A 25,859-nucleotide genomic window follows, 5' to 3' on the forward strand; every position below is an offset into this window, starting at 1 on the left:
CACAGAGCCAGGGAACTTGGCATTAACATGTGAGATGTACTGGTCTGCCAAACAGACCATCTGTACATTCATCGAATGATAACTTTTCCTGTTCCTGTACACCTGTTCACTTTCTCTGGGGGGTACCAAAGCCACATGGGTCCCATCAATGGCACCTATGATGTTGGGGATATGTCCAAGGGCAAAGTCACCCTTCACTGTAGGCAAATCCCCCACCTCAGGGAAAACGATGTAGCTCCGCATGTGTTTGAGCAGGACAGACAACACTCTGGACAACACCTTGGAAAACATAGGTTGAGACATCCCTGATGATATGGCCACTGTTGTTTGAAATGACCCACTTGCTAAGAAATGGATTACTGACAGCACCTGCACTAGAGGGGGGATCCCTGTGGGTTGGCGGATGGGTGACATCAGGTCTGCCTCCAGCTGGGCACACAGTTCATGTATAGTGGCTCGGTCAAGCCTGTATGTCAGAATGACATGTCGTTCCTCCATTGTCGACAGGTCCACCAGCGGTCTGTACACAGGAAGATTCCTCCATCTCCTCGCATTGCCAAGCGGACGGTGCCTAGGAAGGACAACAGCGAGCACAGAGTCAATCAACCCACAGGTACGTTCCCACAGCTTGCACACAACACGATTCACTATGCATTGAATGGTGTGTATGAGTGTTGAGGAAAGGCCTAGGTATGAGTGACGCAGTAGAAATTAAGCCATGTGGGCCCTTGAAATGGCGGCTGCCTTACCTGTGAAGTGTGACAATGGGATGTGAGGTCAATGCGCTGGCGTGGCACACCGTGGCGGTAGGCGGTCGAAGACCGCGGTGCAAAGCCGCATTGGTTCACATTGAATCCTATGGGTTTCAGGAGCCAATGACGATGTGCGCCGGTGGTCGCGGTACGCACCGCCGCGGTACGCACCGCCGTGGGCGTGACCGCCATTTTCTATCAGCTTAATCACTCGATACCTGATCTTCCACAGGAGAGGACCTACACTGCAAGTGCTGCTGTGACCTCGGTCTGGAAGAGACAATGGCTGCTGCGACTGGGGAAAGGGCCCCTGCCTTCACTTCTGAAGAATTGGAGAAACTCGTGGATGGGGTCCTCCCCCAGTATGCGCTACTCTACGGTCCTCCAGACCAACAGGTAAGTACACTGGGACCATGCTTTGTGGGCAATGCCTGGGTTGAGTCAGGTGGATGAAAGATGGTGGGGAGGGGAGCGATTGAGTCATGCATCAGACGACAGATGAGAGCATGTGCCACATGGCAAGGGTGGGGATGGGGGGGCCACTCACATTGAGCATGCAGAAGGTGATGACAATTTTTCTCTCCCTGTACATGTCACATAGGTCAGCGCCCACCAGAAAATCGCGATTTGGCGTGCCATCGCCAAGGACGTCCGGACCCTGGGGGTCCACAACAGACGGGGCACCCACTGCCGGAAGAGGTGGGAGGACATCCGCCGCGGGAGCAGGAAGACGGCGGAGGCTCTGCTGGGGATGGCCTCCCAACGTAGGAGGGGTGCCAGTCATCAATTGACCCCCCCTGATGACCGCATCCTGGCGGTGGCCTACCCCGATTTGGATGGGCGCGTGAGGACATCACAGCAGACACAAGGGGGTGAGTACAGTCTCATTCTCGTGACTTTGCGCGCAGTGGAGGTGTCTGGGTGGGGGAGGAGGGCTGTGGGTCTCCCTAGGCCAGGGCGAATTCTGTAGGCTAGGCCCCTCCGTAAGGCATGGCCCTGTGCCCCCGCCCCCCACCTCTGTAGGGTGCCACGTTCAGGTATCCATGGCCCTGTGTCATCTATGTGTGCAGTTGTCGTCGATAGGCTTGTAGGCCATGTCCCACGGATTGCGTAGTGGACCCCAAGTGCGCGGCGTAGTGCAGGGGGCTTCTGTGTCTGTCTTGCCCGCCAACGGTAGCGGTAATCCATGCACTCAACATGTCTTTATTTCTCCCCCCCCCCTTTTTTGTGGTCTTCCTGTTCATGTGTGCATCAGCATCATCAGGCGGAGGAGAAGTGGCATCGGAGCACGAGGGAGCTGCATCTCACATGGCCATGGCGGGCCATGCAACTGAGTCGGATTTCACCAGTGAGACGGAGGGTGAGGGGAGCTCCACAGCGGGGACTCGTGCTGATGTCAGTGGCAGCGACTCGTCCTCTGAAGGGAGCTCCCTTGTGGTGGTGGCAACATCAACGCCCCCGCAACAACAGGTACAGCCGCCACCCAGCGCACCAGCACCGCCCTCCCAGCAGCCCCTCAGCCTTCGCCCCGTGCCCGCTCACCCAGGAAGGTGGGCATCTCCTTCGCCCCAGGCACCTCAGGCCCTGCCCCAGTCACCCCTGCTGCCCTCAGTGAGGAGGTCATTGACCTCCTGAGGAACATCATTGTTGGGCAGTCTACCCTTTTGAATGCCATCCAGGGTGTAGAAAGGGAGGTGCACCGGAGTAATGCATACCTGGAGGGCATTCATTCGGGTCAGGCTGCCCATCAGCGATCGTTCAACGCTCTGGCCTCAGCACTGACGGCAGCAATTGTCCCTGTCTCTAGCCTCCCCCCTCCAACTTCCTCCACCCAGACCCAATCCCCTGTACCTCTGCCTATCCCAGACACACCTACAGACCAGCCTGCACACACCTCAACACCCAAGGGAAGCTCATCCAGACATAAGCACAACACATCACACAAGCATTCACACAAGCAACATCCACATGCAGACATACCAACAGCCACTGCCTCCACTGTGTCCCCCTCCTCCTCGTCTCCCTCCGCCCTCCCTGTGACGTCTCCACTCACACTTGCATGCACAACATCTTCAGCCACTACGTCCATCACCAGCACACCCACCAGAACACCCCGCACACGTGCAGTCACCACCCCCACTGCCATGTACACGTCCCCTGTGTCCTCTCCCAGTGTGTCTGTCACCCCCTCTTCCAAACCACACAAACGCAAGCAGCCACCCACCCAACAGCCATCCAACTCACGACAGCCTCCAGCCCAAGCACCTGCACCCAAAGACACCAGACTTCACACTCCTACAGCCACATCCTCTTCCTCCACTCCCATACCCACTACACCTACCCGTCTCTCTCTTTCCAAATTGCTTTTCCTTGCCAACCTTAACCTCTTTCCAACAACTCCCCCACCGCGTCCATCTCATAAGACTGCAATCAGCACCTCAGCCACCACCAAACCAGGACCTATCAGGACTGTTGTCCAAGGACTGTGGAGTCCCCCACCCTCAAGGGCAACAACTCCGGCGAGGAGCCAAGGCACGCCCAGCCCACCCCCGGAAAAGCACCCAAAAGTGAGCAGTGCCCGGCGCGGAAGGCCACGGACACCAGGGACCAAAATCCCTACCCTGGCTCCGTCTGGAAGTGGGGTGCCACCTGGCACACCGCCAAAGGTGTCAAAGGGCCACAGACGACCAGGGAAGGGTGGGAAGGGCAGCACGCCCGACAAGAACGGCAGCAGGCCAGCTGCCCAGGAGTCCCCCACCAGCCCCCTCCCAGGTGTGCAGGAGGACACCCAGAGGCCCGGTACGCAGCCCAGGAGGGCCCCGCAAGCCAACGGACAGATGGGCAGGAAGGCCCTGCCAGCCACATGCCAGGTGGTGAGTGACACCCATGCCTGGGCCGGAACCGCTGAACTGGGCCCTTTCAAACAAGCACCGCTGAACTGGGCCCTTTCAATCAAGCACCGCTGAACTGGGCACCGCCGTCTCAAGCACCGCTGAACTGGGCACCGCCGTCTCAAGCACCGCTGAACTGGGCACCGCCGTCTCAAGAACCGCTGAACTGGGCCCTTCATCTCAAGAACCGCTGAACTGGGCCCTTCATCTCAAGAACCGCTGAACTGGGCCCTTCATCTCAAGCACCGCTGAACTGGGCACCGCCGTCTCAAGCACCGCTGAACTGGGCACCGCCGTCTCAAGCACCGCTGAACAGGGCCCTTCATATCAAGCACCGCTGAACTGGGCCCTTCATCACAAGCACCGCTGAACTGGGCACCGCCATCTCAAGAACCGCTGAACTGGGCACCGCCGTCTCAAGCACCGCTGAACTGGGCCCTTCATCTCAAGCACCGCTGAACTGGGCCCTTCATCTCAAGCACCGCTGAACTGGTCACCGCCATCTCAAGAACCGCTCCGCTGGGCACCGCCGTCTCAAGCACCGCTCCGCTGGGCCCTTCATCTCAAGCACCGCTGAACTGGGCCCTTCATCTCAAGCACCGCTGAACTGGGCACCGCCGTCTCAAGCACCGCTGAACTGGGCACCGCCGTCTCAAGCACCGCTCCGCTGGGCCCTTCATCTCAAGCACCGCTGAACTGGGCCCTTTCAAACAAGCACCGCTGAACTGGGCACCGCCATCTCAAGAACCGCTCCGCTGGGCACCGCCGTCTCAAGAACCGCTGAACTGGGCCCTTCATCTCAAGGACCGCTGAACTGGGCCCTTCATCTCAAGCACCGCTGAACTGGGCACCGCCATCTCAAGAACCGCTCCGCTGGGCACCGCCGTCTCAAGCACCGCTCCGCTGGGCCCTTCATCTCAAGCACCGCTCCGCTGGGCACCACCATCTCAAGCACCACTCCACTGGGCCCTACATCTCAAGCACCGCTGAACTGGGCCCTACATCTCAAGCACCGCTGAACTGGGCCCTTCATCTCAAGCACCGCTCCGCTGGGCACCGCCGTCTCAAGCACCGCTGAACTGGGCCCTTCATCTCAAGCACCGCTGGCCCATTGGCGGAAAGGGCAGGCCCGCATCTGTGTCAGGCAGGGCTGCACGAGGCACTCTGGGCACTAGTCCCCCTCCAGTACCAGTGGAGACTGTTATCCACTTGAGAGACTGTGGCTTTGCACTCCCCAGGATGGTACAGTGGGCAAGCCACCCACTGTAGAGACTTGAGAGACTGTGGCTTTGCACTCCCCAGGATGGCACAGTGGGCAACCTACCCACTGTAGAGACTTGTGAGACTGTGGCTTTGCACTCCCCAGGATGGCACAGTGGGCTTGGAGGCCCCTCGTGGATCTGGCGTTGTGTACTCATGTGGCTGAGGTGCCCCCCTTCCCTTCCCCCTGAGGTGCCTGTAGTTTTTCTATCTGATGCCCCTGCAGTGTTCTCTCTGTTGGTGTCAGGTATCTTGTGTGGGCCTTGCCCATGTGATTTGGGCCCAGTGGTCCACGGACAATGACAGCTAGAATTATCTGACTTTTAATATTTATGTATATGTTAGTTTTAAATGTGTGATATTTTTATAAGGCAATAATACAATATATTCGACTGTTTATGATCTATTCCTTTTGTCTTTGCATTCTTTCGGGGGGGTTTGGGGGTTGTAACAGTGATGTATTGCTATGCATTGATGTGTGTATTGTAGTGGGTGGGGGTGGGGGTGTCGCGTATGTGTGTCCCGTAATATTTTCTCCTCCCCCCTCCCCTGTGTCGTAGGTGCAGTACTCACTGTTGTCTTCTGCGCCGGCGTTCGTGCTCCTGGTAGAGGAGCAGGAATACAATAGCTGGTAGGATGTGTAATTCGGGTTCCATGCTGTCCAGATTCCTCGTGGGGTGTATGGAGGTGAGCGTTTTCGGTTTGAAATGTCTGTTTCCGCCGTGTTTTTATCAGCGGGGCTACCGCGCCGGAAAAGGTGGCGGATTGGTGGGTTGTGATAGGGTGGGCGGTACATTGTCTCCCGCCTGTCTGTTGGCGGTGACCGCCGCGCTGTTTGTTTGTCCCGCCGTGGCGGTCGGAGTGTTAAAGTGGCGGTCTCTGTTGGCGGTTTCCGCCAGGGTCAGAATTCCATTTTTTTAACCGTCAGCCTGTTGGCGGGTTAGCCGCCACTTTAACACCGACCGCCAGGGTTGGAATGACCACCATAGTCATCAAAGCAGGCGATAAAGGCGGAGGCATAGTACTGCAAGACCGAGAAGACTATCAACAAGAAATCCTCACACAATTGAGTGATAAGAAATGTTATAAGTAGATTGGTTTAGATCCCACTAAACAACTGAGAGAACACATATTGGAACTTAACACAAGGGGGCTAGAACAAGGCTTTGTGTCCAAAAAGGAACACCAGTTTCTAAATAAAAAAGATCCTTGCATCCCCGTACTATACACTTTACCTAAGATACACAAGAGTTTGGAAAACCCACTGGGTAGACCCATTGTATCCGGATGTGGCTCCATATTAGAACCACTGTGCCAATACCTTGATTTTTTCCTTAAACCATTTGTGCCCTTAACAAAAGCATATATCAGGGACAGCAGGCACGTAATTATGCTAAAGGAAGGGCTAGAATTTTCTTCTAACACTGATCTATTGGTCACAATGGATATACAATCCCTGTACACCAACATTCCCCAACAGCAAGCTCTAAGAGTCCTAACCAAAGTGTTGGATTCCCGCACACAACGAGTGCAGGTACCCACTTGGTTCTTAATTTCCATGATGGAAATAGCCATGGGAAAAAAACAATTTCTTCTTCAATAAGAATTTTTATTATCAGACTAAAGGAGTGGCCATGGGAGCAGCATTCGCACCCAGCTTGGCAAACCTATATATGGCAGCATATGAGACTCAAAATAGCTTTAACCAAACTAATCCTTTCCTACGCCATATAAGGAAATGGTTGAGATACATCGACGATGTATTGCTCATTTGGCGCGGATCAATTGTCCAACTCCAGGAATTTCACACTTGGCTGAATGGCAAGTCTAAAGATGTTCAATTTACTATGGATTCCAAAAGAGAGAGCATTCCTTTTCTAGATCTCACAATAGGAGTGGATAGGGATAAAATCTTTGTCACATTATATTGAAAACCGACAGAGAGAAACACACTATTACACTACTCCAGCCACCATCTGGGAAGCCTGAGAGATAACCTCCCATTTGGTCAGTTCCTTCGTATTAGGAGAAACTGCACAAAGAGATCAGATTACTTCAGGGAATCCGATACCCTTATCAAAAGACTATTAGAGAAGGGCTACCCCAAAACACTACTCAAAAGAGCAAGAAAATGAGCTTGGTACAATCACAGAGAAGCTGTTTTAGAACCCAAAACACCCAAAAAAAGATTGTAATAGACTAGTGTGTGTCACTACCTACAACCCGGCTAGCAATGACATTAAGAAAATAATTCTACACCATTGGGAACTAGTTAAAGAACATCTCCACACACAAGAAGCTCCCCTATTCTCCTTCAAGAAAGGGAGAAATCTAAAAGACACTCTCACTTGTGCACTACTAGCTCAAATGCCCAAAAGAAAGGTGAACACATTATGGGACTTACCAGCAGTTGTAGGTCACTACAAATGTAGTAATTGTTCGGCATGCAAAATTAGCTTTAATACAATGGAATTTTGTCATAAAGAATATACATTCCCCCTACCCACGTTTACTAATTGTAACACACAGGATGTAATCTACCCTATTTGGGGCCCCTGCATGCTGCTATACATCTGCCAAACCACGCAGAAGGTGAAATGCAGAATCCTGCAACACAAAAGCAGAATCAAATGCAAAACAGTGGGAGCACCACTAGTGGAACACTACGAAACGATGCAACACAAATGTGACGACATAAAATGGCAAATTGTGGAACAAATCTCTTTGGGACCAAGGGGGGGATGACAAAGATTATGGGGGTCATTCAGACCCCGGCGGACGGCGGGAGCCGCCCGCCTGGCGGGAACCGCCGAATGACCGCACCGCGGTCAAAAGACCACGGCGGCCATTCTGTGTTTCCCGCTGGGCTGGCGGGCGACCGCCAGAAGGCCGCCCGCCAGCCCAGCGGGAAACCCCTTCCCACGAGGACGCCGGCTCCGAATGGAGCCGGCGTAGTGGGAAGGGTGCGACGGGTGCAGTTGCACCCGTCGCGAATTTCAGTGTCTGCAATGCAGACACTGAAATTCTATGTGGGGCCCGCTTACGGGGGCCCCTGCAGTGCCCATGCCATTGGCATGGGCACTGCAGGGGCCCCCAGGGGCCCCACGACACCCCTCACCGCCATCCTGTTCCTGGCGGTCAGAACCGCCAGGAACAGGATGGCGGTGAGGGGGTCGGAATCCCCCATAGCGGCGCAGCAAGCTGCGCCGCCATGGGGGATTCCTCAGGGCATCGGAAAACCGGCGGGACACCGCCGGTTTTCCTGTTCTGACCGCGGCCAAACCGCCGCGGTCAGAATGCCCTGCGGGGCACCGCCAACCTGTTGGCGGTGCTCCCACCAACCCCGGCCGCCGGGGTCAGAATGACCCCCTATATCTTGACTAAGCGGGAATTATTTTGGATCGAAAAATGTGGCACCATCAATGAGGGACTAAACACCATGGAAGATTGGAGTCACGCCTCCCTATAATCTTACATCATTCCTGTAACCCACAGAATTGTCCCCTATTCGTAACTATTACCAATATATGAGGGACCAATTTTGACTGATATTGACATGTCCATGGGACACAGATACATAAATTCTATATACCGACTATACCCATATGATTTTTCCCTTCTATGGCCTTATATGTTCGAACATTATCCGCATTACACATGCACTATAGGACCACCGATGGATGGGCCTTCCTTATTTGTATGTTTCCAGCATCATGACATCCTTTTATGCCCTACACGGTTTATTCGACTTCCCCATGCATATATAAACATCATCAGCATGGATTGCCCCACCCATCACACGAGGCCGCCTAGATGGACGTGCTACCTCGAAACTGAGTTAGACAGTACATTGCTTATTTACATCAGCAGACTGGACCTACATACATACCACCAAGATCTTTCTACACATTTGTGGATAATCTCCCACACTTATTACATCTAGTAGAGCGCGATTCCACAGACACACATTATGCCGGACCAGAGAGGGAACCTACGAGAATTCCCTTTCATGGTTCCACGACGTCAGCCTTGCTACAGTCGCTGCTGTCGGACTACATGGGGAAATGCTTTCCCCTGATTTGTCCTTGGACGGACCAATGGTAGGAGCGTTTGCTCCTCGCACCATGGATGCTTTTCCTTTTTAAGCCGACACGTCCTTCAAACGCGCGGCTTTCTAATACGAACCCCGGCTACACGAGTGGACGTTCTAATTCAATAACGCAAGTAAGTGCTCACACGCACAGCCCTAAAGAGCTGTTCCACCCTTAGAAACTTATACTTAGGCAACCTGTATTATTTTCTATTTTTTAGATACCGTGAGCCTGCAGCCGGCGTTTTTGCATGGCTGTTTTACAACAGAAGTAATTTGACAATATTCTACAGAATACTACACATCCTGCATTGACATTCTCAGACCAGACCTTGTCTATTTGTCGGTTTAGAGTACATTACTGATGATGTAAGTAATCACCCACTTCCTCATGATGGTTATCTCTTATTACACATTGATAATTAGAGTACAACTGAATGTTTTATTTTCCCATTAGGAAGACGCCTCCCATCAGAGGATCCTAATCTTTCACTGGATTCCCTAGGTGAGTGCTTATGCATGGTCCCCCTTCCAAATTATATTAGTTCGACTGAATAAATAGGCCCCCCTTTTTTTAGTATGGATGTTTCTATTATTCCTAGGTGCTACCGACCAGACATTATCCCCAGTCCTGATGATGACCCACTATTGATTTAGGCCTAAATATGGGGTCGAAATGTCGACATGATTTTTAATGTGGATTAAAATTGTAAAGAAATTCTATGTGACTTCCGGGCTTCCTGGATTGACGGAGCCGCTGGAAGCCCATATTGTTCTTAAACCACCTTCTATACATATTGTCTATATCACCATCACTTCCTTTCACAATATTCACTTTCACTGTGTTTTTTATTAGGAGCACCTACCTACATCAGTACAACCTTCTTTTGTTCAACAAAGATGTAAAAAGAAGCGGAAAGAAATAAAACACTATTCATGTGACATAGATTGTATATACGTAATTGTTTTATCAATAGATTACAGTGGAAGTCTAGGAGTACTTCCCCCTTGCTTTGACCATTTATTTACTTTCATACATTACCCTGGTCAAAAGGGTTAGAGGGTATTTCCTCATTGTCTTAGACGACCAGTTGTTTGGGGTAGGTAGTGCAGGAATTACCCCCACATGACCTCTCTTTTTGCAGACACCTATAGTTGAAATGCAAGACACAAATTAAACTGAGTTGGAGGGGAACTAGATCATTATATCCAGCTCCCCCCAACTATTTCTTCTGTTTTTAATCTTGACAGTGGTGCCTTATTACAATAAAGGTCTGTCCTTTGGACCCCTCTAGTCAATTTGAACAATTTCTTTGGTTCCAATCCTACATTCTTTCATTCATTTCCAGCAAATATATCTAAGAGATCTCCAGCAAAGAGCCCCCTCGAGGGACCCATCAGGCATTGCAGTGCCGGCCTGACGAGGACCATGGCCCAATGATGAATCATGTCACCAGATGGTGAGTGAGGGCCCTTGTTCCTAGTACATAGTGCTCGCAGAGACCTAACAACTCCTTCCTGAGTTGGTAGTAAGGAGCCCATTACTAGGAACTGTGCATTCTTTTGGTTCTTTTAAAAGCCGGACTGAACCATATTTATTAAGGTTTGAATTACCCCTTGTAATTGAACAGCTATGATTTTCAGGCATTTTCCGGGATCACAAATGAGCACAATAATGGAAATAAAAAGATCTGGTGGGGAGTATCCCTCTCTTTGAGCATCGTGAAGATTCGCAGGATGTGGCTTGCTAACCTGCTTTACATTCTCTTATAGGGCTTTGCTGGGAGGCAACTGAGGCCAGGTACTTTTCCTTCTTTGAGCTGACTTATAGCAGTCATCACCTCCTCAGATATTCCCATACAAGGAGAACCACTGCCTTCTGGTCCAACACAGTAATGGAAAGTTTCTACAAATGACTCCAGATCCACTATGTTTCCTGTCACTCAGGATCTATATTGAGACTGCCAGTATATTGCAAATGCCTGTGCAATCTCATACTGAAACTGTGTTTTCTAGCCTCCTGCTTCACAAATAATTTGGATTCCTCTCTTCAACTCTTCAGACATCATTCAAGTTCTAGGGACAGATCAGCCAAATACTGTTTTTTTCATCTCAAAGATATCTAGCCACAGATAATTAGTCTTTTGTATCCTGGCTTTCCACTTTCCTGACATTTTGGACATGGCTTCACCTCTTTTTGCAGTCTTTAAAGCCTCCCCTAACATCACTGTGATAAAAGTGATCCCAGAATTTCTTCAAAAAACAGTTGGTAGTCTTTGCCAGAAAGGATATCATCTCCCTTTCTCTAAGGTCTAAAGCATCCAATATCTTAGACTTAAATCTGCAAATATGTCTAGTGGTAGGCACAGTCACAAACGAAGAGATGACCTTAGTTAGGTATACTGTAAAGAAAAACATGTGGAAGTAAAAGAACAATCAGGCTTTGAAAATGATCTATTTGTGTCTGAGCTGAAGGAATACTGGATTCTACCAGAATGTGTCTCCCTCCAGATATCAATTAAACCCATTACCCTATCGGAACTTGCTAATTTTGATTGTTTGAGGAAAGCACTTACTGTTACAAACATGACTGTCTGGAGACCAAGATTGAGACATGTTACAACTAAAGGTACCACTTCAAATTTCTACATGCCTATTACAGTTGATGGATGGAATACTAGAATTAATCTCAACCACTGGTAATCACTCGGGCCCCGTCCAAATTCATTGTTGCCAGCATGGTCTGTACTGTTCTTGTTGCAGCAAGGTTAAGAGTGCTTTGCTTATAGCTGGGTCCAAACTGTGGTGGCATGGTGTGCAAAATAATGATGTATTGAGATGTGGCCCTAGTGATTACCCATGGCTGAGCTTAATTCAAGCATTCTAATCATCCTTGTTTTGTAAACTTCTTGTTCTGCCCTAAGTGGGACGGGTTTGCCCAGACATGGGTCCAGTGCATACTGTTTCATTGAAACCAAGCTGTACCTGCCTGATGAGCCCATAACTAGGGTGAAACTGGTCTTGGGTTGCTTATGTTCCAGTTCAGGGAGGACCTGGCTTGGCAGTTGGGGTTGTACTGATCCTACTGGAGCAGGGTCAAGCCAGATTTGCTTATAGCTGGGTCGAAACTGAGGTGGCATGGTGTGCAAAATAATGATGGTTTGGGATGCAGCCCCAAGTGATTACCCATGGCTGAGATTAATTCAAGCATTCCTTTCATCACTGTTTTGTATACTTCTTGTTCTGCCCTAAGTGGAATGGTTATGACAAGACTTGGGTCCTGTGCACACTGTGTCAATGGAACCAAGCTGTACCCAGCTGATGAGCCCATAACTATGGCAAAACTGGTACTAAGTTGTTTGTGTACCAGTTCATGGAGAATCTGGCTTGACAGTTCAGGTTAGAATGTTCCTATTGGAGCAGGGTCAATACTGATTTGCTTATATCCTGGTCCAAACTTAGGTGGCATGGTGTGCAAAATAACAATGGGTTAGATGGGCATGAGTGTTTAACAGTAGCAAAGATTCATTCAAGCATTCCACCCATCACTCTTTTCTATAGTGTTTAATATACTGTTGTGTCACCCTAAGTTGGACAGGTATTCCCAGATGTGAGTCCCTTGCACTTTGTGTCACTGGAAACACGCTGTACCCGGCTGATATGCCCCAACTAGGGCAAACCTGCTCTGGGTTCCATGAGTTCTGGTTCAGAGAGGACCTGGCTTGGCAGTTCAGGCTAGACCGTTCCTATTGGAGCAGGGTCAAGAGTGATTTGCATATAGCTGGGTTCAAACTGAAGTGGCATTGTGTGCAAAATAATGATGGATTGGGATGCTGCTAAGATTAATTTAAGTATTAAATCCATCAATGTATCGTATACTTATTGTGTTGCTTTTAGTAGGACAGGTATGCCCAGAAATGGGTCCTCTACCCACCGTGTCACTGGAACCAAGCTGCTCCTAGCTGATGAGCCCATAACAAGGGTGATACCAGTCCTGGGTTGCTTGTGTTCCAGTATGTGGAGGACCTGGCTTGGCAGTCCGGCCTGGACTGTTCCTACTGAAACAGAGTCAAGACTTATTTGCTTACAGTTAGGCCCAAACTGAGGGGGTGTGGTGTGCATATTTTCGAGGGATCGGGATGCAACCCTGAGTGATTATTAGTGTCTGAGATGAATTCAAGCATTCCATCCATCACTGTTCTGTAAGCTTATTACGGTTACCTGGCATAACTGTGGATTCGTTCATGTATTTTCCAGAGCAAAGGGGGTGGATTTCCTAAGATATATTGCCAATTCACATGAATCAGAGGAGAAGCAAACATGAACCAATAACCAATTGTAACAATTTTCCTCTGCCAATATGAGGGCTAGGCTGGACAACCAAAAGAAGCCCTAGCAAAAATGCTCAAATCACCACCGCTCCATTTGCCTCCTTGCACAACCTCTCTCTTTCCATCCATCCATTCTCTCTCTCCTCTTTCTCTTCTCCCTCTCCGATCGCTTTCTCTTTACCTTACCTCTCCCTCCCTCTCTTTCTCTCTCTTACTTGAAGACTGATATCGCCGGCCAGTGACAGAGGCACCTGAAGCAGCCCCTTATCTAAAAACCGGTCCTAGGGGTGCCAGCTAACTGGGAATTGCATGGTGGAACAAAAAGGCTTTCTAGCCCTGGCCAGTAAAATTAAATTTCTTGTTCACCAAAGGTGTTTCCTACAACAGCACAAGGCCAGGTCTAGGGCTACGCAGTATCTGGATTATCACATCCTCCAGAAATGACTTCATGAATTTCGTACAGAATTCCAGGGACCATGCTGAACTATGCTTCGAATTCCTTTAATGTCCTGAACGTGAGCGTTCTACCTGAAATCTTAGAACATTTGTCTGCCAAACCATTGTTGGATTCCTTTTTTCCTGTCTTTCCCTAGCTACGACACAGTGTTGTTTCACCCGCACAAGTAGTTTATGCTATAATGTATTACTTGTTTTGCTTAAGTCAATTTAAAATGCAAATAAAAAATACAATATGGCACATGCGTTTCTTCCTTTCCGTAGAGCCACATCCACATGCATAGGAGGGAAAGTCCACTTTGTATTGTGCTGGTGCTTTGTGTCTATGCAATGTTTATCACAAAGCCTCTGACCCCTATGTCCTACCAAGGGACCCTGGAGCAATACGAAATGGAGCAAACAAATAATAGGCTCCAGGTCTCCATGTTATTAACTGAAACAGTTTTTCCCCTACTATACATTTAAAAAAAAAATATTGTGATTCAGCAGATGCAAGCTACACCCTACCCTACCCAGGAATCAGAAACCAACAGACATAGCACTTCATTCAACCATACCAATTTTAAGATCTGTGAGGTCTGCGCTTTTCCTGTCCTGGATAGTTCCCTCCGGAGTGATTTGTAGAATTTTGTTGAGCGTAGAAATCCAGTCATCCATGTCCTGCTCATTTTCTGCTGCCAGCACAAAGTACGTCAGTTCATTCGTTTTCAACTCAAACGCATGCTTTCTGAGCTTGCTGTTCTGTCATACAGGAAATAAAAGCCACGTGAAAATAGTTATTAAGTCGAGCATGTACTTGACAATAACACGCAAACGTCCAAACACCAAGTCCGTAGAGCTTCTGAAATAAACCATTTTCAAACTGGTTGTCAGTACAGAAAAGCATAGTATTTTGAGAAATTAGCAAAATGGAGCCTGGGCATGCCTCAATGCAAGGCTCACAATCGTCTTAATTGCCACACTGGACAGGAAATACGGTGTGAACTTTGACCTCATTTAAAACATTAGCTTGAGAAGACAGGCGCCACGCCATAGTTATTGATCTGTCTCCTCATAATCATTCATCCATAGAAAGTAAACAAACGGCCTTCGTGCATTATTCTGCATTATTCGGGTGTCGACAACTAATGGTTCCTGGAACAAATATAAACACAAAGAGAAATTGTTACTTCCACTAAGGCCCCTATCTTTCTACCTCGGCTGAGTAAAGCGGGCAAACAACTTTGGGGAAATACAAACACCTTCTTTTCCTTATCCATCTTATCGATTCACTAATTTTAATTAAGTATACAATTGAATGGCCCATCGTGTCTACCTACTTTTTAGGGTACTGTTGGTAAAATAAACTAAAGGTTGCTCTGCTTCTGTTTTTAATATAAACTTTATTATGTAATTGATCAATCAGCCAATGACAAGTTTAAGATTAATAGATGAAATCATACAATTAAATGCATACAGAAATAGTCCTCGTGTCTGTAACAGTGGCGTAGCGTGGGTTGTCAGCACCCGGGGCAAGGCAAGTAATTTGCGCCCCCTAACCCGGGGCAAGGCAAGTAATTTGCGCCCCCTAACCCGTGGATTTAGCACTCGAGTCTCTTCCAAGATGTTGCGCCCGGTGCGGCCGGCCCCCCCCTGCACCCCCCACGCTACGCCACTGGTCTGTAATGGCAGCTTTAACATTTCTTCTGATTTTGCTACAGGCCAATAAGAGAGCTCACTCACAGAGAACTGATCTCAAAGCGAAGCGACTGACAGGAGTTCAAAGGGGTGGCATAGGGTGTACCAGAGTACGGTACAGTAGAGTGAAGTATTGTGTTAGAGAGTGGAGTGGAGTCAATCGTGGTGGAGTGTCATAGAGGGAGTTGCGTAGAATGTCATATAATGGAGTAGAGTGTGGTAAAGGGGCACAGAGAGGACTACAGTGTTGTACAGTGACAGAGACTTGAGTACAGTAATGAATAGTGGAGTAGCATGGAGTGCAGTGGAGTCTGGTAGAGTGGAGGTGCGTATAGTATTGTACAGTGTGTGTCATAGAATGTCGTATCTTACTGTATCGTGACATAGAGTGTCATTGAATACAGTGCTGTGGCATAGACTGTGGTGGTGTACAATGTAGTAGAGTTGTACAGCATAGAGCGGAGTGGTGTAGAGTGTAGTGGCATAGAGAGGAGTGGCATACAATGTAATAGTGTAGAGTGTTGTATCACAAAGTGTAGAGGGGTACATTGGAGTGGCATTCAGTGGACTAGCATAGTGTGGAGTGGTGTACAGTGTAATAGCATAGACTGGATTGTTATAGAATGTAGTGATGCATAGTCGAATGGCATACAGTGGAGTGGCGTCATTTGGAGTGGCATAGAGTGCAATTAAGAGGAATAGCATAAAGTGGATTGTTGTACAGTGAAGTTGTGTACAGTGGAATAGGGTAGAGTGGAGTGGAATAGAGTGGAGGAATGTACAGTGGACTGGCGTGGCGTAGAGTAGAGTGTAATAGCATAGAGCAGTCATTCCCAACCTGTGGTCCAGGGACCCCTAGGCGTCTGTGAAGCCTCCTCAGGGGGTCCTTGACTGCTTAGAAAATTAACTAATGTTAACAGATTAATAAAGTGCATATCAATAAAGTGGCTAAGCGTGCATTTGAAAATCTTAAAGCATACTGTAAATGTCAAGAAATTTGAAAATGGAGGCTAAAAATTAAATTAGTATCCACAAATTGATTTGCGGGAGCAGTGCAGATGCATCAAACAGAATATACTGTGTACGATGTGTGGCTTCAATTGAATTGAGAAAAACACCAGCCTTCCTATTACATTTTTTTTGTATGCAAATTAAATTAAATGTTTTATCATTTGTGTATGTCTTTGATCAAATATTTGCTTCTGTATTTTTTGTGTGCATTGTTTTGCGGATCAGATCATCAACGATGTATAGGCCGTGGGCCCTGGATTCCAGTAATGGCTCAGTGGGGGGGTCCTCATATTCCAATACTGATTCATTGGGGGTCCCCAGGTTCCAGTAATGATGAAATGGGGGTACACAGAATTCAAAAGGCTGAGAAACACTGACATAGAGTGGTGTAGTGTGGAGTTGGGTGGAGTGGAATGACATACAGTGATTTAGCGCTTAGTAGTGTGACAAAGAGTGGAATTGTACAAAGTATAATTGAGTATGGGTGAGTGGTGTAAAATGTTGCAAAAAATTTATGCAGCCTCTTTATGAGTTTGGCGGTCCATCCTACTTGGAGCAGACTGGCTAATGTTCTTTTGTCGCCTATCACAAACAGAAAAAACCCACAGCATGGAAGACATCTCCCAGGGTGTGAGAGCCATAAGTTGTTGTTTTCCGAAACAAACTGCCACTTTGCGATATTTGTTTCAGCAAATCGAAAAATTTTGATGCACTACCACCTCAAAGACAGCTGCTGCACATCAAACTTTCAGTGCCTTCCAGGAGCCACCATGGTGATAATTCCTGTGAATGTGCAGAGATCACTACAGGTCTGGTGTTGAATTTAAAACATTGTAGTCTTCTGTCCTTCAAGGTGAGGAACGTAATGGTCTCCACCAACCTGATGGACAGAGTAAAGACCACTAACCACTAAATCAGCCTGAAATTCTTGAAAGAGTGAGGCAAGGCATCCAGCATGATGGTTTAATACCTCAATGAGAACATTAAGGAATATGTGGACTGCAGATATTATATGTCCAGTAAACACTACAAAATAATTAAAGTGAGTGTTAATTACAATGGTGAAGGACTTGTTGATTAGGAGACTGACTCCATTTACGTTTCAGAGAGCACAGGCAATTGTGGGGCATGGTGTACGGTTACAGAGGAGAGTAAAGGGCGCAACTTCAAGTTTTGGGTTGATTCATGTTTCTTTAATGACTTTGAAGTAGAAGGTGAGTAAATGAGTGTAAACGTGATTGTTATAGAGATTGCCATTCTGCAAAACAGATTGAATGTTCCTTAGTACAAGCAATAAGTAGAGGTGGTTCCAGCCTGTCAGGTTGGTAGCGAGACTGCCTTTGCATCCCACAGTAGATGACTGCCTGCCACATTTATAGATCCACGCCTAGCCAGTGGGAATTTCTATGGTCAAAATACATCCACTAGTGTGGTAGATGCACCTTCAGCAGAGCCGAATGCTAAGGTGATGCCACGGTCTATTCAACTCCTCAGCATTCTTCTTTTTTTAGTGAGAATGTAAGTTTGTGAAAACTAAACATCAATTGCTCTGATGTACACAGAGATTTATCTTTGTGTGTGGGTAGTATTTATTTTTCCAACCTTGGTCCACATGCCTCCCATGCAAACCCAGGCAGGGGAAAATATGCTTTTAGAGTACTTTCCTAAAGGTGTTGGATTTCATGCTGGAAGGGCTATACCATGTCATGGGTAGGTCATTGGCCAGCAGTCAACTGGAAGTCCCATATTCAAAATGGAGAAGTGGGCAGTACTTTTGTGAGATCAAAATGCTTCTGATTTGCAGTGGTTCTCCAGTCCCACCAAACTCAAAATAAGTGCATTGTTTTAAGGTCTTGCTACAGACATCTTTAGACATCTGCCAGGACTACTGTCACTAACACCAACAACATAACCAGGGAGAGACCTGGGGTCACCATCTAACAGCCATTGGTTAATTCCAGTCATACCAATAAGCCTTGCCTGAAGGAAACGTAACAATTTTAAATCAGGTCAAGAGAGTACTTCAGAGTCACAATTTCTAGTGACTGGCAGAGGTGGAAGCCCATCTACCAGAAGAGTGCTTCCATTACAGTTTATAGATCGTGAAGCCAAGTATTCATGCATTGTATGAATTACCACACTCTTGCTGGATCTGCACCAATGGTAATTTTGCTCATTAATGTGATTTCGCAGATTGTGTGTTTCCCTTTTAAATGTGATCTATGCTCCTAAATGTGTTCCCATACTTCGTGTGATGTTACATCAAGGGTAATTTTGGGCCTAAATGTGATTTTGCATGTGAGTCTGATTTTAGTGCTTAATGTCATATAGCAAGCCTCGTGTGATTTTGCACATGAAAGTAATTTTGACTCTATACATAAATATTGCATGCACATGTGGAATTATAATACAGCAAAGGGAACACCGAAAAATTTGCCTTTTTTATACTATGGAACAAAAATTCATTGTAAACACCGACATGTGCATGTTTTAGCCCATTAGAGCTAGGCCTATTGACTTTGCAAATGCTTGTTTCTTCTAGTAAGATCTCCTACCCTATTCAACATTGCTTTCCTGGTTTTGCTTCTGATGGATGGTATTTCTACTATAGTTGTGCCACCAATTGTATCACTTGAGTTTGTTTATTTTAGGCAATAAGCTTTATTTACATGCCTATTTAACAAAATAATCACTTTTTAAAAGTGATGGTTTATTAACAATATTTCAAATAAATTGTATTTTTTACAGTTCTCTCAGTGTTTTCTTCACACTATGGCCTGCATGTTGGAGTAAGAAATGGTAATAGTGTAGCATTCCATAAGCTTTAATGAAGGTATTGAGGGCCATATTTATACTCTGTTTGCGCCGGATTTGCGTCGTTTTTTTGACGCAAATCCGACGCAAAATGAACTCCATATTTATACTCTGGCGTTAGACGCGTCTAGCGTCAAAGATCATGGAGTTTGCGTCATTTTTTAGCGTGGACACCTTCCTTGCGTTAATGATATGCAAGGTAGGCGTTCCCTACTAAAAAATGACTCCGAGGCATGTGCGTCGTATTTATACTCCCGGGCAAAAATGACGCCCGGGAGTGGGCGGGTCAAAAAAAATGACGTCCAGCTGCGTTTGCGTAATTTTTTAACGCCTGCTCAGGGCAGGCGTTAAGGGACCTGTGGGCTCGGAAGGAGCCCAGAGGTGCCCTCCCATGCCCCCAGGGACACCCCCTGCCACCCTTGCCCACCCCAGGAGGACACCCAAGGATGGAGGGACCCAATCCAGGGAACTTAAGGTAAGTTCAGGTAAGTATTTTTTTTGTTGTTTTTTTTGTGGCATAGGGGGGCCTGATTTGTGCCCCCCTACATGCCACTATGCCCAATGACCATGCCCAGGGGACATAAGTCCCCTGGGTATGGCCATTGGGCAAGGGGGCATGACTCCTGTCTTTGCTAAGACAGGAGTCAATTCAATGGGGGCTGGGAGTAAAAAAAAAACGGCGCAAATCGGGTTGAGTCGAAAATTTTGCCTCAGCCTGACTTGCCCCATTTTTTGACGCCCAACCCCCATATTCCCCTACGCCGGCGCTGCCTGGTGTAAGTCATTTTTTTTGACGCACACCACTCCGCAGCGCCGGCTAACGTCATTGAATAAATACGGCGCCCGCATGGCGCTTCAGAATGGCGTTAGCCGGCGTTAAATTTTTTTACGCACAACTGCGTTGGCGCAGTTGTGCATCGAAAAGTATAAATATGGCCCTGAATATCTTTCAAAATGTTTTTTTAGTGTAAAGTGTATTCCTTGAAAAACGTGTCACATTGAAGTTAATACTAGAATCAATGCGAAACTGTTAATAAAACAAGTGGTGGGATTACTGTCCATGATAAAAATGAAAACTTTAAATTGAGTTTCCTTAGCCACTGCTTTCATTTTACAAAACAGATTTCACATCTCGCTGCTTCGCGCAATAGATTAAATGTATTTTTGAAACTATACACAATTCTCTTTATTTTATTTGTTCCTCAAAGGAGTAATGCTCTAAGTATGAAATTCAGTTATTTTTGTCGCTTCTCTTTAATGTGCTCATACTATGGTTCTGTTTTTTGGTTTTGGTATATTGCTTTGCTCTTTAAATGGTTACATTCTCACATTTCAAGCACTATGATGTTATGGAAAAAGCTCTTCTGTGAGTACAGAACATGTAGCTGAATGAACTTTGAATGTACACTCTAAGCCCTAATGAAAAAGATGCTTTGTGAACTAATTCTTAAGGAAATGTAATTGTTCGAGTACGCTTCTTTGCAACAACTACTCTCTGATCAACCTTTCTTCAAAACAGGAAGCTACTTTGTTAATGCTTACACATTACTTTTCTAAACACTAGACGTCACACATTCTACTATAATCACAGTCTGTCACTTGTTCAATACAATGGTGAAAAGACATGCATTGTATATATAAAACCACATAATATGTGTTTAATAAAGCGAGAGAGATCAAATTTTACTAACATATTAGTGGTTGGAAGTTGGCTTATGGTGATTAATTAACCTGCTTTTAAAGTTCTAACAAAGAAAATAACATGAGTTGTAAATTGTGAATGTTTGAATTATGCTGAACCATGTGGCCAACAATTATTAAACACTACGTTTTAACATGAGAGTTTTACATTTATATTAAATGAAGTACTATTGTGAATTAATGTTAAAAGTGTTATTGAAAGTATTGATTAAAAATGAATTAATCATACTTATATTGAATTAAATGAATTTCAATACTGCAAGTTACATGTGTGCAGAAAAATTAATTCATGATTAATTTGGCGCAAAACTAACTCCATATTTATATTTTGACGTTAGACCTGTCTAACATCAAAATACTGGAGTTTGCACCATATTTTAGACGCGTGAACCTACCTTGCGTCAAAGAGATACAAGGTAGGCGTTTCCATCTAAAAATAGTGCGAGCCCTGTATTTACCCCCCCTTGCAAAAATGACGCACGGGTGGGAGGAGATGCTAAATAATGGTGCAAAGCTTGCTTTGCACCATTATTTAATGCCCGGGTCAGACTAGGCGTTAGGGGACCTGTGGACCCATATCCATGGTTAAACCACATGGAATGGGTCCACAGGTCCCATCCTCTAGCCCCAGGAACACCCCCACCCACACCAGAGGGATGCCGGAGGATGGGGGACCCCATCCCAGGTAAGTAGGGTAAGTATTTAAAAAAAAAAATTACGTGTGCCACGGCCCCTTGCATGGCACAGGGTGCAATGGCCATGCCCAGGGGACACTGGTCCGCCGTGCTGGTCACTGGAGTGGTGGGCATGACTCCTGTCTATTCTAAGACAGGAGTCATGTGGTGTGGATGGTTTTGCTTCAGAAAATGATGCCAGGCTGGTGAGAGGCATTTTTTTGCCTCTAACCAGCCTAAGTCATTTTTTGGTGCAAAATCCCCTTCTCCCATACCGCCACCACCACCCGGCTAACGTCATTTTTTTTAACGCTAGCCCACCTTTGCACCGGCTTGCGCCATTCCATAAATATGGTGCCCGTCTGGCGCTCAGGAATGGCGCAAGCCAGTGCTAAACTGTTTGATGCAAAACTGCATTAGTGCAGTTTTGCATCAAAAAGTATAAATATGCCCCTTAGATGCTCCCTTCTCGACCACCGCGTCCACAAAACAATCGAAGCAATACCACCCCGTTTCAAACTCATAGTACAATTCTGATAATGGCCACATTCGACTCGAGGACAAATTCAGTCATCATGTCTGAATGTTGGTAATGACTGCATTGGATCAGGTTTCATTAACCGCACTAAAACTGTGCAATTTAGCACCGTTAGTGCCAGTGCAGTGCAATTCTGCATAAACAATGGCATTCACAAATGAAATTTATATTTCTACTAACAGACAAGTTCAAAATCAAGATATTTCAACTGTGAGTTGGTTGAAACTTCAGTTCAGAATTACTCAACACCATTAAAAATTATTCTGTACCAGTGATATTTTCTTCATCGGGTACTATGTATAATAAGCACGTCACACTATATCAAAAGGATGTGACCGTGATCCACGGGAGCCAGCAAAAATCAGCCCCTAAATCACAAACACCCATTGAGATTTCTTAAATTGCATTACAAACGCTCCTTGTGTCACTGATATTTGAATCAATGGCTCTATTATTCATATCAGTATGCATATTTGTTAGTGGTGACTCTTGATTATCAGCAGTATAATCTATTGACAGTATATTTTTTGTGATCGGGGAACTGCTAAGTGCTTTATAGTTGACACAGTATTGCACCATCTAATGTATTTTTCATTGTTACGTGCATATGGCATCTTACACAATTAGTTCAAATATCACTGATAGGCTTTATCACAGAAAATTCAAATTCTCCCCAAAAAACTATTTACATGACACAGCGTTGGTCTTCAGGTAAAAGCATGAAGGTGAGAGTGACTGCTTCAGCTTCCGAATAAATAAAATGATGCGTAGCTCCAGGTCTGTGCCTCATTTAAAGCAGGTATTTTCATAGTAAAATGGATATAAGCATTACTTCAATCAGATTGGCATGCTGTGATCCTGCAAGAATGTACTAAGAAGCCCAAATTTACCACTTTGGAAGCCACATGGTTTAACAGCCAAAATACCGTAAGGCCTAGCTAGACAACTGCCTAGCACCAGATTGTGGGAGTGAAGATTGTTGGGCCTACCAGGATTATGGGGGATTACTAGGCTGTGGGGTCAGTTTGCTGCTATCATGACAGGAGGTTGCTAAACTTCCATCATGGTAGCAGTCTTGATAGCAGTCCAGCAACCCTATGTCTAATTCTGCCCATGCCAGGTACATATTTGCACATACACTAAACTAAGTGGTCAGCCTGTCCTAGAACACATAAGTAATATGTTTAGCACAGGCTTCAGCACATGCACATACTTAATTGTGACTGCCAATGAGTAGTATGCAGCACATTGGCCAATCTACAGACAGCTTCCAGTAAGCTCATGGTGATTGGGAAGAATTGGCTGTTTTTGTCTGGGTAACTTCCTCTCCCAAACAGCACTCTTGAGGAACTAAAGAAAGGCTGCACCCCAGTGCAGGAGGACGATATGGCATGTTCTTTGAACAGGTGGGTAAGTCTTGCTCCGACATGACACTACGGCCAGTAGGCTGCTGCTTTCTACCTTGTTTAATGGCATTAGACAATTATTATTCATTACCTTACATCCCTCAGCACTGGCCTGAGTTTTATCCCCCCTGTTGCTCATCAGGAATAAGTGTAAACTCTGCAACAAATTCTGAATTGGCATTCCAATAAAACAGAACGTTTTTGCCAACTCAACTAGTATTTTCGAATACAATAAGCCTTTGAATATAAAGTCATTTATGCATTATGAAAATATTGCAAAATATTTAAAGATAACTATATATTCCAGAGATGTATTCATTATTTACAATTATCCATTAAGGTTGTGCAAAGCCTTACGTTTTCTTGTATGAATTAATTTATGCTACAATGCTCCCTCAGAATAACTTCTAGAAACATGGAAACACGAGTTAATGTATTCGAGGGAAAATGCAAATAATTTTTTTGGGTCAAGGGCACCAGAAGGGGGAGCAAGGGGTGTTATTCCTTAGGTCCTATGCTTTTCAAAGTCAAAGCACTCAAACTGCACATTTTACTTACAGATTTTGACACAGGCATGCCCTTTTTAATGATAAGGCAGCTAATTCAGCTATCACTCTTGTTGGTTCCAGATGGAGCTACACTGTTTTTTAATTTCCTGAACCAAGAGTTAGTTTTATGTGAAGCCCCACTATTATGAAGCGGAAGGTCAGAGTCACATATGCCACTGTCATTGAGAGAGCATAACTTGGCTGTGCCATTATGGCTCAAAAACGTGAAGTAAAGAAGTGGTTATTTTCCTATGAAACGTGTGAAAGTAGCTATTTAGGGTGCATCAAATGCATACGAGTAAAGTGCACAAACCAATATAACTTTTTAAGTAAACCACATTTATTCATCATTTTGCAAGTATGTTATAGCATTTTAGAAACTTTATTTTCATAATCATGTTTATGTTCACTACGAGAAATGTGTGGAAAATCATTTAAACTAAAAGTGTATTCATCTTTATTGTAGATTGGTCAGAGTGAAGGTCAGAGTTCTTTTAGTATTTCTAACCTTCAACATGAAAGCTTGTTTTATTACATATCTTTCCAAGCTGCAGGTAGTCTTTGGCTAATAAGGATATCATTGAATAAAGAAGATAAGAAGGCCTGAGAAGGCATGTCACTATGGTCGAGAGGAGTAACTGAAGATGGCATCCAAACTCCTAACTGAAATTCCTGAGACCTGGACTAAACCAAGGCTGAACTGGTTTAATTTCAAAAGGCTTAACTGTCAATTAGACGGATGATTTACAGAACTGTTGTTCTGTGGAAGGTTTTGGCTGTGAGGTCAGCTTCTAGAAGAATCAAGATTTAAGTGCGGTTTAGCTAGTTGTAGATGTGGATCACTTTGTCCCTTGATCAGAGCTGACCTTTCTGAGGTATAGACGTCACACTCTATTTCCTAAGTGGCTTCATGCTACTCACACCTCTATTGACAGAAACTTCCACAGAAGTTCTGTAGTGCAGACACTTTTTCACTGAAAACCCTTTAGTATTTAGATTTGTTAGGAATCTAGATTCAATGGTTAGACAGGAAAACTTGAGTTTGAATTTAATGCATCAGGCGCTTTTTCTCATTTTCTACATTATCACTACTGGAATATTGGTTCTAAACATGCTGTTTAAATTCAATGTAATGTGACGCTTATATTCTCCTTTGATTACTTTATACATATATACCATAGTTTTGAGTTCATTTATGTTTGTCTTTGAGTCTGTAATAAAGCCCTTTGCCCTTTATTCTGGTCTCTGAGATTCAATGTGTGGCAAATAGGTTACACTGTAATTTGTATTGAGAAATTTTAACCTGTGTTTCCTCACCCTCAGAACTCAGAAAAAGATTCATCGTACCACAGATGCAGAATAGTGTCCAGAGTCAGATCACCATGAAAAGCAAATACATTTTTGCCTATGCCATTATAGAGGATTTCAGTAATCCACTGTGATAGTACAATATGATTTTCTAAAAAAAAATGGAAAAACAAAATGAAAAATAGAAATACATTTCTTTTCCATTTACAAGCATGCCAGAGGAAATTATTACAGTGTTTCATGTTGTGCTGAACCAGTAGAAGTAAGCAGTGTGAGGGGATGCCTTGCTCATTGTTAAACTGCTGGACGCATTCTGGAAATGTCCACAATTAAACTTCTAACCTCTAGTGTATCCATAAGGCAAATTAAGATAGTGGTGCACGTTACCAATTAGAGGGCTGC

The 25,859-nt window shown here is 45.6% G+C and overlaps 1 protein-coding gene across 5 annotated transcripts in view; it reads right to left on the reverse strand.

The window, feature by feature from the left end:
- DOCK10 (dedicator of cytokinesis 10) overlaps window positions 1–25,859 on the reverse strand; it is a 1,618,956-nt gene that overhangs the window by 795,438 nt on the left and 797,659 nt on the right. For all 5 annotated transcript variants that reach the window (XM_069213493.1, XM_069213489.1, XM_069213490.1 and 2 more), the window contains exon 8: window positions 14,338–14,521. In XM_069213493.1, the coding sequence (XP_069069594.1) occupies window positions 14,338–14,521 (184 nt within the window). The remainder of the gene's footprint in view (window positions 1–14,337; window positions 14,522–25,859) is intronic.

This window comes from Pleurodeles waltl, chromosome 11, assembly GCF_031143425.1.
Source record: "Pleurodeles waltl isolate 20211129_DDA chromosome 11, aPleWal1.hap1.20221129, whole genome shotgun sequence".
Lineage (NCBI taxonomy): Eukaryota > Metazoa > Chordata > Amphibia > Caudata > Salamandridae > Pleurodeles > Pleurodeles waltl.